General features: G+C 43.0%; 1 protein-coding gene across 1 annotated transcript; it reads right to left on the minus strand.

The window, feature by feature from the left end:
- Window positions 1-1,322: 1,322 nt before the first annotated feature.
- Window positions 1,323-13,050, minus strand: LOC116312539 (NUAK family SNF1-like kinase 1). Its single transcript, XM_031729981.2, has 7 exons — window positions 12,307-13,050; window positions 7,964-8,084; window positions 6,895-7,046; window positions 5,605-5,670; window positions 3,953-4,072; window positions 3,344-3,476; window positions 1,323-3,234 (listed from the first exon to the last, which is right to left on the minus strand). Exons 1-7 carry the CDS (start codon window positions 12,640-12,642, stop codon window positions 2,045-2,047), a joined length of 2,118 nt encoding a protein of 705 aa, XP_031585841.1. The 5' UTR covers window positions 12,643-13,050; the 3' UTR covers window positions 1,323-2,044.
- Between the last annotated feature and the right edge of the window lie 98 nt (window positions 13,051-13,148).

Below are 13,148 nucleotides of genomic sequence, written 5' to 3' on the forward strand. Positions count from 1 at the left end.
ACAGGCTTTCAAAACACAAAGTTGGAATAACTGCGTACTGAAACCTGCTTTTTCAAATCTGCTGTTTCCACAGTTAATGTTTCCTCTTTGTAGAGCATTTAAAGAAGGAAACTGTGCCTACTTCTTTTTATAACCAAGTGCATTAAAAACTATGAAAACAATCTGTGGGCCAACTAGAGCTGAGTTTATGGAGACAGAAACACAGAAAAAGACAGCAGTGTAACTAAATAGACATCTTTTTGTCTTCCACACTCAGACAAATAATCAAACTGACTAACATCCCTGCTTATGAGTACAAACTCCACGGTTGTTCAAGATGCAATACGACTTACAACATGCTGCTGATTTTATTTATTGTTTCATCAGAAAAAACACTGCAAACTGCTCAGATTCAAATAATTTATTTTACCCAGAAAAACAAAAATATTAAAAAAAAAAAAAAAAAAAGTTAAAGAGAATTCTTTGTTTTTCCTCTCACAGTATGAAAATCACAGATTTAAAATTGCACACATCTACTGCATACATCACCTTAAACATCCAGAGCAGCACAGGTGGTGTCACGGTAAAAAGCAATGTGATCTATCTGCTATTCACACTGTGTGTGTTGGTGCAAAGAAGCAAACTGTGCAGTGAAACACTGTGTGGTATAAATATACTTGAAAACAAATATTGTCATTGGCATTACTTTCTTTAGCATTTTAGATAAGCGGAATATAAACATTTAACAAATGGGTTTTAACCAATGTGAAGTGTCTGTCAACAACCATAGCTCCTCTTGTGCAAGCCCACAGTGCATAAACATAAGCAGGATGATGTGTGAACAGATAATGAATAAAAACACAATTTATCCTCAGATGAGAAATTAGAATTGCTGACAGATTATACAGGTTAATACTGAACACTTAAAATGTCCTGATATCTGCTACATTTTAGTGCGCTATAACCATGTCGTAATGTTTATATAAGGTTTATAAAGTGCTGCCACAAAGTATCCCAAAGGTCAACTGAGCAGAATTTATCCTCATAACAGAAGTTGCTACAGTCTAGTTTCCATCCAAACACTGCACACATTTGAACGCATTTCAGAAAATCGTTAAGCTCAAAGCAAACTTCTATGTATATCTGTTTCCATATGTATGCATGACTGCATGAAGGTGGATGCTTGAATATAAGTAGCTGATGATGTTAAATTTATTGCCGGGTGCTATCACAACCACTGCAGAACAACAGTGTGCAAATTATATATTACAAAAGATCACCAGCAAAACTAGTAGCACTGCCAAACAATGCAGAAAAAATTAAATTACATTTATATTTGCTCCATATATTAATTTAACTAATGCCCCCCCCCCCCGCCATTAGTTCTCGCATACGTACTGTATGCTTCTATCTGACATGCTTCATGCACGATTAGTGTATAAAAAGCTAGTTTCAATTGCACTTTGCCACATTTCACTGTTATCAATACACACATATTTTTTTTAACTTTAAAAGTATTTTTTCTTCTTTTTTTCTGAACTTACACCTCAGATTTTATATCCAAAATGGTCAAAAAAAATGCAGGTGGATGGAAACATCCTTAAGTCTTTTGACTTACTCATACAATGATTGTTCGATAAATCTAAGATGCATGGATTGCCACGTTAGCAGATGACCGCATTCAGACAAAGATTTTGAGAGTTGTCAACATCAATCTGCAAAATCTACAAGGAGAGTCTGTTGTGCAGGTGAGGTCAGACCGAGTCCATTAAACAGACTATTCTGTCCTATCTCTGCAAACTGCTGGAAATCAGGTCCCATTTGGAGGAACACAGTTAAACAATCAGAGGCTAAACTTTAATTTATCGCTTCAAATATGCCGAGACATGGTGCTTTACGTCGGCAGTGCAATGGTCATGAGAGTCTGTGTACTTGAGATGCAACCTTTCTAGAGTTCATGAAGTCTTTTCAAGATGGCAGGCACTGATTATCACATAAAACTGAACTGAAGAGCTGGAATTAAACCCAGTTTTTCAGCACACTAAAGTTTCTATTACGCTTCGTATTACAGCGTTTCCTTTTTTGTTTGTCGTTCTCCAACAACACTGTCCGCCTCGCCTCTCAGCTGCTCCAAATCGTCCTCTGAGCTGTGCCGCACCCCTCTTGAGAAAATCTTGCGACGTGACTGGGAGCTAAGGTCCAGCAGATCAAAGGAATCGGAGGAGAAGAGGCTATCCTCGCTCACCACGCTGGAGGGGCGGCTATGACGGCCCTCGGCATCCCCTGCAGTCTGGAGGAGATGCTGCAGAGCCTCTGGGAATATCGCAGGAGTTGGAGAGGGAGACGACTGGTGGTTGTCAGGAAGATCCAGGCTGCGAGAAAACTTTCCATTACGTTTCAAAATACCCTTACGTCTTCTTACTGCTTCTGTGCGCATTGTGGGACTGTCTTCAACTCCTGGGAGACATGTTTGTTGTTTGTGGGAACAGGACTCACCTGCATTACTGTCTGTACTTCCTACACCTGAGCCCCTTCTGTCTGATGAGGAACCATAACCTGACTCCCCACCATACAAGTTCTTTAGTATCCCTTTCTTGGGCATTTTGGACGATGGCTGACTGAATGTAGTTGGAGACGGAAGGCTGGTTGATAGGACGTCAACATACGCATGAGTAAGACTGTGTGTTCGACAGGGCTGGGGAGCAGTGTTACAGAGCTGAGAGGGGGAGTTATCCCTGGGAGGGGTGTGAAAGACTGAATCTAAACTCCTCTGATGTTTCAGAATACCTTTGGGCTTTTTTCTTTCAAAAGTGGAAGTGGAGGAAATCACAGTGGAAGAAGCAGCTGCTAAACAAACGTCACCACAAGCTCCCTGTGCAGTCTGGGGAATCGCATTCTCCTTGCGAGACTTCCTAAGACTCGATATTCCACCGCGCACCCTTGAACCTCCCCCGCATTCGTGCTTCAGAGGTAAGCTGAAGTAAAAGGGGTTGGAAGCGTGTTGAGGAGGACCAGAAGAGTCTGAGGACAGGCAGTCTGCATCCACCGTCAAACTGCTAGCAGCAGCAACCTGATTCTGCCAGTCGATGTAGCGAGCCAGAAGTGGAGAGGGGCACTCTTGGTGTGGAAATGAAGGGCAGTCACAAACACTCTCTTCATAGCCCCAGTTCACCCACCAGTGGTTAGCCACGTCCTCTATCGTGGCCCTCTCATCCACACGCACCGTCAGCAACCAGTCGACGAGAGCGCAGGCGTCTGGAGGGGACAGAGTCAACAGTTATTTATGGCCACTACGCTGACAAACTAGATCCCATTTGACACCTTTAAAAATATATATATAAAAAATAAAGTTGTGAAGCTTTACCAGAGGGGGAGTTGGGTCTGCGATAGCGACCTTGGCTGATCTGCTCTGTGAGTTTTGTGTGGCTGGCCCCATCGAATGGCATGCTGCTGTAAACGAGGGCATACAGCAACACCCCCAGTGCCCAGCAGTCCACCTAAGACACACAAACACATACAGAATGAAATATTATATTCCTTTAAAGCATATTCATGAGTAAAAGAAGATGTACTGCGGTTTAAAGCTACACTAATCCAGATATGAATATTAGACTGCTAAATTAGTGTAATTTAGCATTGCACTAATATAAATAACAATGTTGGATTAATGAAAGACACAAAGATGCAGCAGAACCAGCGACATCATATTTTTTTTACATTTTAAAGAGCTTTTTTTCATGCCAGCATCTGGTGCCTACAATACCCACAATGCAAGTTGTTAGTATTAGCTAATTTACTAGAAAGCTGTTGTTTTAAAAGAAAACCAGCCACATGTGGTGACAGTAAATGATTATGTAATCTCACAAAAAGCAGCCCTGCAGTCTTTCCCTAAATAAAACTGAAACTTATTCTGTGAACATTTTAAAACAACCTAACATCCATAATGTTGGGAATTAGCAGCATGTTGACCAACCTCTGGCCCCTGGTATGGCAGCCCTTTCACGATCTCTGGGGCAGCATAGAGCGGACTTCCACAGTAGGTTTGCAGCAGCGTGCCCTTGTGGAAATTATTTGAGAGGCCAAAATCAGCCAGCTGCAAAGAAAGAAAGAATGCAAATTAACATATTTTGTTAATAATTATTTTTATTTCTTCCTACTGATGACACTATTCAAAGCTTTCACAGCTGCTGGATGTGTCTGCGCTCATTTTCTGTGCCAAGTAAACACAAGGGGTTCATGTGACACTGTGAATCATAGATGGCATAACAAACTAACAGCTGTCACATTACAAGACAACAGATCTCCTTCCAGATGTCTCTCCACAGCCTCAAAACACTGATCTCTCAAACTTTATGTCACAATGACCTAATCAGTTCACACTGAATCCTGCACTGAGTTTCATTCACGTTAACACTCGCCCTCACGCAATCTAAATTCCTTTTCAGTGACTATGTACGGAAAGCTTTTAGTCATGTGGAAAAAAATACACAATAACTCAAAAGCAATTCCTTTTAAAGGAGCCAAAAATACTGCAGGTATGCTGAGCTTTTGCCAGAGTAAGTGTGAGCGAGGAAAGGGGAGCGGGCCAAAAGCATCAGGCTGCTTACGCCCACGTAACGGAACAATCACTCACTTGAGGCTCTGAAAGCCATACGCAGACAGACTGTGTCTCTCCTCTATCTGCGAAGATTATAAACATGCATGCTGGCTCACTATCAGCCCTCGTGGTGTTAAAAATATTCACAATGACAGCTTCACTTCCATGGTAGAGAGATACGGGGAAACAAAGACCTCATGGAAGAAGATGTCACTGTAAATGCAAGCCAGCTCACTGTTCATATATATTTGGTGGCAATTAGCGCATTTCTTTGGGCTCCCATATGTTTGTATACATTCAGCCTATAGTGAGACAGTTCTTCATGAAGCTGGAAGAGGAAGTGAATGAATACCAAATGCTTACAAAAACAAAGTCAAACACAAAGTTACACTCTACAGACTAATATTCTACTTTAAACTTGACATGACCTAACATTTCACCTAACATATCCGCCTCTCTCTGCCCCGTACAGATGCCATTAAGTAGCTATTGTGCAGACATAACAACGCATTGCACAGAGTCTCGGTCATTTCCTGCAGCAGATGCCGAGAAAGGCCGGTGCGGTGAACCTCCGGTGATGTGGTTGGCAGCGAACGAAGACCCGCAGAGAAGTCTGCACATAGCGTTTTCTTTTGAGAGACAGAGCACACATACGTAAACCCTCTGGCTGGCATGAATCCTCCAGATTGTCGCTAAATTCCCGGCATTCCCTGCTGGCCATACACAGCACCGATATAGGGAGAACAATGCCCAAATAAGGCAAGAAATATTCCCTGGGTTCTTTTGTAAGGCCTTACATTGTGTTTTTTCACATTCACTGTGCATTGCTCAACAACACATTGAAATTCCTCTGGGTAGAAAATGCTCCAACATATATCCTGAAAGTACACTGTGTTTGCATTTTATGTTAGAGGCGGAAAAACAATCCAAGTAGCATGGATCAGATGATAATGGGAAACTATGAATTATGTATCAAATGCTCAGGACTTGTGGCTCAGTTAGTGCACAGTATTTTCTTGGGATCCTACCTTTACATTCAAATCTTGGTCCAAAAGGATGTTCTCCAGCTTGAGGTCTCGATGCACAACCCCGTTCTGCAAGACAGGAGAAACACACGTGAGGTCCTGCTCTTGGAGAGTCTGAAGGAAGATCATCAGACTGTTTAATTATTCTCAAGCATGAGAAGGTGCTCTGTTTTTTTCATCGGATGACGGTTTGAGCCGCCGACTGGCATTAAGCACGAGTGTGCAAGGAAAAGGCAGACGACTCAAAATCGACACTATTTGTAGCAAAATAAAGTGTATATGTAGTAACTCATTAGGTGTGGTCATCCAGGAAATCATGTGACACAGGGACACTTTAAACATTCATGTTAGTTCATCTTAAACAAACTTTATTTCATTTATTAAATTCTCTTCTGAGCACATATGTGGAGGAAATGGCCAATGACCTCAGACAATGCTTTGTGTGCTACATGTAACTCCACTGCACTGTGTGTACATGTGTATGTGTGCAAGCACGGCAGACACAAATATGAAAGATGTGGTTTATCAGGTCAGTATTCTTACTATCGTTTAAAATGCCTGTGACCTGAGAAGTGAACGGCCCTCGATTATTTCCATTTTTCTCGTGAAGCCTTGCTCATCTTTCCATGTACCCCGCATACCTCTCAGGCACATTCAATAATTCATTCACGCTGGAACATTCATGTCTATTTTGGGACAATATTCAAGGGCACGAGGAGCCCAAATTCCATCTCGCTTCACACCACAGAGACCCAGAAGCTGAATCATAATCTCTGAGTTTTACGTGAGCAGATTCACACACAGTCCAAACTGCCAAAATAAGAAAAGCAAAACAACTGCCATTTTTTTCATGTCCAGCTCAGCTGACAGTCAGGCAGATACCTTAACTTCCACTGTAATGCACTTCTGTTTAAATATGACTTAATAACTCGTCAATAATTCCTGCTTTCTGGTGTGATTTTATGTACACAACAATAAATCAGAGAAACAAAGAAGTATTTGTTTCTATGCCAAGGCTTACAGTAATGTTGAAGGAGGCTCATTTAGCATTTGTTAAATGTGTCAGTGTGTGACTGTAAAGAACAATCGAGCCTTATAATGCGCTCTTAACCCAAAGAGATCTGAAAACTCAAGTCAAGTTTTTCTGCAGTAATAGGATTAGGATTTATTGGTTTAAGCAGTACAGTATTTGCATGTGTGCACACGTGCCTGTGTGCAATTTGCTAACTTGTAATGTATTCCTGTTGGGCACCTGCAGAACACATGTGGGTAGGTTGTTTGGTGTGTATAAACCTTATGGCAGTAGTGGACAGCAGATGTAATCTGTCTGAAGATGCTGCGGGCTTCTGTTTCTGGCAGTCGCCTCCTCTCCTGTATGTAATCATACAGCTCTCCTCTGCTGGCGTACTCCATCACAATCACAATCTTATCTCGGCTCTCAAACACTGTCAACACAGGAAAACAGAAACCTTTAATGATGTTTTGGCTGTGTAGGTTTTCAACTCCTGTGTAATCCGTGTATGCAAATGCTTATTGTTTACATTAAATCTCCATAGAAACAGAAATATTTGCAGTTTCATTTGTACAACTTTAAAAGAGTCTCACCTGATGAATGGCTACCAATCAAAATGATATATTTAAGTATAGTGACAGGTATGGGGCTAACTGGGATTTTTATCTTATTCATCGACTATAACATCCTCCTCATTTGTTCTAATCAACAACAATACCCATCCAACAATAAATGGGAGACCTTTAGTGAATAAGGGTAAAAATCTTCTATTTTTATTGTTAGGAACACTACGAGATGATGAAATAAGATACCAAAGAGCATCTCTCAAGGCTGTTTTAGAAGTTTTAAAATTCTTTTCAATCATATTGTTTCATTTCTGGGTGCTGTAGCTTTTAGCAAATCATTTTGGGGAGATTACTTCTCGCTGCAGTGAGTATTTTGGCTCAATTCAGGCTAAACCACCAGAGTGGTGTCAGTAGTAGTTTTGGGATATTTTTCCCAAATCAGTGCATCACTGATTTGATTTTAAGTTAAGTATTTGCCATCAATGCAAGTTTATGGAACAGAGTAAGAAGCCATGTGTTCGATTCTTTGTACAAATAGGAAATACTTAGTTGGATTGTGTCATTGTTGGTTTTGGGCTTCAAATAGGATTTGTGAGCATTACCAGCGTTATCCCTTAGCCCCTGGCATTGTTGAACAACACTGCTGTAAATGCTGCTGTGTGTGTTGTGGGACTTAATATCTTTCGACTGACTTTCTTTAAAATATTCACGGCCTAAATGCTACCTGGAGACCAAACTATGAAATTGTCTGATTATGTGTGATGGTGTGTCAGTGTCATCTTACCCTCATGGAAGCGTATGATGTTGGGGTGCCTGAGGGAAGATGTGATCTCGATCTCTCTCTGGATGTGAATTCTGTCCAGGTCGTCCGTGATGCGCTCCTTGCGGATTGACTTGATCGCCACCTTAGAAGGAAGACACAGATTAGAGGATGTTATAAAAAAAAAAAAAGATTGTGTCCAAATTTCACACACTATCTGTTAAATCTAGTGACTGAGTAATAAAACTTGAGCCAGTAGATTTAATTTCCATAAATTCCTCGAAAAACACACCAATTTAACCATTTTCTGCTTTATCTCCATCAAAACAACAAATAAATAAACAGTTCAAGCATCATTTGCGCAGCCAAACATGGAAACAAAGGCATACTGTACATACTGTTGATGCTTAAAAAAACACACACGCTCATACACAAATAAAATCTCTGGGTATTAGACATGATTATGTGGGTTTAAAGGCTGCATGGTGAGAGCAGATCTCGTGATGTGAGATGTTCAGAGGCAGAAGGTTGACAGCTGCAGTGTTCACACTCTGCTTCTTTAATCCCATACACCGGTGCAACCCGAAGCTTCTGAACACACACACGCAGGCCCGCAGTAAAAACGTACATCCTAAAACGAACCTCTAAAACTGGTTGGATAGAATAAGTGTCACATAATCAGCACTTTACAAAGACGAGACAAGTGCATGCAGGCAGACAACGAGGCATCGGAGTGTGCCTAAAATACACGAATGACAACTGAGACGTGGAACATAACGAGTAGCTGAAGCCATGGGACTAATTTGTGAGGCTGACATTTAAACATGGGACGAAACATGCGCTGTATAATTTTCCTTGTCCCTGTGGGTGAGCTCCCACAGGTCAAAACTCCAGCTTTCTCAGCTGGCGGGGGAAAAAAAATGTCTCCGAAATACTGGAAGAGACACAGTTCGCACGCTCCATCAACCATGATAGTTATGCAACACAACACGAACACCATCCAGGGAACCCCTGAGACTGAAGTGACCTTCTGAAACTCATGTATAAGCTATGTGGTGAATGAAAATACTTTCATTTTCAAACTTATGTCTTTGCTATAGTCACATTTTATGCATCTAACAATATTTTTCTTATATGGGTGATGTGTCAAACCCTTCAGTGGGGTGCTGGGCAATAGTTTGTGCCACACAATTTATGTGGTCATCAGCTGAAGGGCAAATATTAAAAAGTTGAGGAGGCGGATTCTGATGCTCACTAAAGAGCCATTTATGACCCAAATACTTAAAGTAATGTGAGGAAGAGCAGGGGAGACTGTAAAATCAGTTACTGGGATGACTTGGTGGAATATAACAGATAAGTTATGGATTAGACATGTCAATGTATAGACTGGGAGTCAAAAAATTCTACTGCCGTCTCAGCTCTAATTTACTACCAAGACTTTGAAGTGACACATGACACAGGGAATACAGACACTCTGGGTATGGTTCAGGGCAAAGGAGGGTATTTTTTGTGACTGATTTCAAGGGGCCATGTGTGAGTAGAGGAAGCTGTGGTTGTGTGTTTGTGTGATCTCACCCTTGTGCATGCAAATATCCTGCGGATGCATCACGCAGAGACATGACCTCTAAAGTATCCTTCTCACCAACAATGTCTCATTGTTTCCTCTAAAAACTGCAACCTCACATGTGCAGGAAACACAACGCAGCATGTGGGAGTCATTCAGCCGTTCTTTGACATCATCACGGCCTATATTATGATAGCATGGCAATTTTAGATGTGCAAAGGGATGTACTGGCTTTCCCATCCTCTTCTCGTTTTCCTGCTGACTCCAGTCTTGACTTATTGCAGGTGTGTTTGTCTGTATGAAGTCATCATGGGGGTTGGGGTGTGCACCAACTTCCTTCCTACCCTGCTATTTTCACAAACACACATATGTATCCCAGGAGCCTGAGCATCACTAAAGGTCCCTGCTGCATCTGTGAACGATTTAGCGGCAGGATTATACAGGCTTCCTGCCAGAGTGACCCTTGACCTCCAATCATCTACACACAGCCTTAAGCTGTCCCTTTCCTTAACCAGGAATTGCAGAACTGATGGGGAACTGGGCAAATACATATACATAAATGCAAGAAAGGAAACAAGATAATTTTTTCTGATGGCATTATTTGATTATGCTTCAATTCTTTTTTTGCCTATGATATTTAAGCTTTAAAAACAAGTGAGGCTCCCAGCCAGCGTAAGTGACCACAGAATACTTAGCTTGCATAACCAAGGCTGGTTATTCATCTTTCCTTTTGCTTCACTCTGTGCATTCATGAGGATGACTTACATTCCTTTCTTGCAGCGTCACAGGAAAACCACTTAGACACTTTACAGGAACAAGTCTCAAGTCAGCTCCTTATTATAAAATCACTGATAGTGCCTTCTCTTCCTGTTCTTCTTCCTGCTTTCCTCTCCCATCTCCCCACACTCACAAAACAGCCCGCTAGCCTTGTTTCCAAAAATAATGCCTGTTTTGTTTCAAAGAATCCTTGGTATGTGCCTGCTAATGGCTCAAGGAATTCAGCTTTTCCCCCTTGTCCTACCAAACCCACTCACCCTGCACAGACACACACACACACACACACACTACATGGCCTCGTTCCTCTCTCTGTATCCTACCAGCAGTCTCTTATGCATGCTTCACTCCATGTTAAGGTGTAGAATAGAATTGTATAGCACACAACAGAAAACAAGTTGCAAAGTGCTTGAAAGTAGTGCAAAGAAAGACGTGGTCTGAATAGAGTCCGTGTGTGAGTGCCCTGAGTGATGAGGGTAACTCAGGCCATGGCTCAGATCAGGTGGTTGGGCAGGGGTGGGGTGTGGGGAGAGAGTGTTTTTTGACAGTCTCAATGTCCCCAGGGGAAGAAGGTGTTTGTGAGTTTGGAGGTGTGGGACCTGACTGACCTGAGGCGCCAAACAGAAGGCAGCGGGTCAAACAGGTGATGGGCAGGGTGCAAAGGGTCGCATGTGATGGCTCTGGTTTTCCTGAGATAGGAGGATCTGGTGATGGCTTCCAAGGGTGGCAGAGGGCAGTGACTGATGTTTTGGGTGGTGTTAATTACCCTCTGCAAAGGCTTCCTGTTCTCTGTTGTTGCAGTAGAAGGCCACTTCTGGTCCAGGTTATTTTTCTCAGGACACAGAGGAAATGAAGCTGCTGTTAGGCCTTCTTTACCAGGGTGTTGGTGTTGTGGGTCCAGGTGAGATCCATGGAGATGTGGGTGATTCTACAGATTCCACCCATTCTCCATTTATAATGAGTGGGGAGTGGACCTTTCTGTGCCTCCTGAAGTCCATTATGAGTTCTTTGGGTTTAAGGGAGTTAAGCTTCAGGTTATTTTCTGAGCACCTGCAGGACATCATCGGCATACTTGTCAATGTCATTAGTTGGCTGGGTTGGTGTGCAGTCATAGGTGTACGGGGCGTACAATAGAGGGCTGAGAATGATTTGCTCTGTAAGCAAACTGGTGGGAGTTGAGGGAAGAGGGTAGGCAATCTCTGATATGCTGAGACAATTTCTAGTTGGTGAGGGCTTCGACGTCTCTCCACACCTGGCGGGGGTTACTATCAGTGAGGAGGTCTAACAATCACAGTCAAAGGAGCCAGACAAATTGTGAAAGACTCACTCTAATCGGAATCATCTTTTTTGTCCCAATCAGGTTGCGGAAGTGTGTTTATTTATTAAAATAAAACAGAAAGGAAACTGATGAGGCCCCCGTCCTCTCAGATCACAGCACAGAGGGAGGGATTAGGGTCTGACCAGACATAAACCCACGATTATTCAAACTAATCTGGCACCACATTCTGTTTTAACCTAGATACTCAGATTGTGAAGTTAAACAGAAACATGTTATGCTATTATGTCTGGCTCTGTGTGTGTGTGTGTGCTTAAGTCTGGGTTTTTAGGGGTCAGACTCTAGTTGGAGCAGATCTATTGTAGTGATTTTATCCCCTTTTTCAATTGCTGAGTGAGTCAGACCAAAGGCATCTCAAGCTGGCAGCACAAGAAATGGGTTCGGGATCAACGCATATCCTACCACACGCAGAGCGCCCCCCACGAAGTTCTTTCCACCTTCAAATTAATATTTAATTACCATTGAGCAACACCGTGGCAAGTGCAGCACGCAAGCACAGACGCATAAGGAGAGTGGCGAAAAGTAAAAGCATATGCATCACATTACACTTTTGATAGGCTTTTTACAGGGTCAGCAGACGAGGTTAAGAGGTCAAATCAATTTCAGAAACTGATAATTGATCGTTTCCTTCAGCCACACAGCTCCGAAAAGCTTGAGGCACTATGATATGATGGGATATGGTGACCATCTTACCGTCTTCAGGCTCGCTCTCTCCACCGCTTTCTTCACTTTGCCGTAGGTGCCTTTCCCCAGCGTCTCCATCACCTCATAACGGTGCTTTAAGTTGTGCTTGTGCTGATGCTTTTTTACTTCCATGGACGCTGCGGCTGTGGATGCCTGGCCCGGCGCCTCCACGCCTGCTTTCATGTTTCTCTGTCGCTTCTCCGCGTTGCAGGCACGGCGGCTGTCCATTCTCGGTGACTGCTCGCCGCCATGCTGGCTGCTGAACGCCGCGTCCTGCAGGCAGCCCAGCTCGGAGCGTCCGCTGGTGTTCATTGCGCCTCTGCTGTCCGCCTCACGTCTGCCCATCCTCTCTGCGCACTGTGCGCACCTGTCAGGAGCAGCTTTCCTCGGGACCGGATCCCCAAATCACTTTGAGTTTTGATAAAAAGCAGCTGGAGCTCTTTTTAATGATCGGGTTGTCCATATAGAGTCTCACACGTTTAAAAGAGGCTTCTGTAATGGTCTGAAAATTAAAAAATCCCCCAAAGCCGTCTGATCCATCGGCCCAGCTGTTGTTTTCTACTATCACTCTGAGTCTCAGGAACACAGCAACAGGAGCGATGGGAACCACACGCTCCGAGGCGAGGGGCGGAGCCTCCACAAGGCAACATCTCCGAGCGTCACACTCGTTTGGGATTAATTTGGGTTTTTCCAGCGAATACTTGACCTACCCAGCGGCACAAACACGGGGGAAGAAGGCATGCGGGGAATGTCCTGCGGGTCAGATTTACCCTAAATCCATCACTTCAGTCAGACATTTGTGGTGATGCTTTGCCATGCGGCGAGCTTTGAAGACTCTGAGGAAGTTGGCA

Source organism: Oreochromis aureus, linkage group 20 (assembly GCF_013358895.1).
Source record: "Oreochromis aureus strain Israel breed Guangdong linkage group 20, ZZ_aureus, whole genome shotgun sequence".
NCBI lineage: Eukaryota > Metazoa > Chordata > Actinopteri > Cichliformes > Cichlidae > Oreochromis > Oreochromis aureus.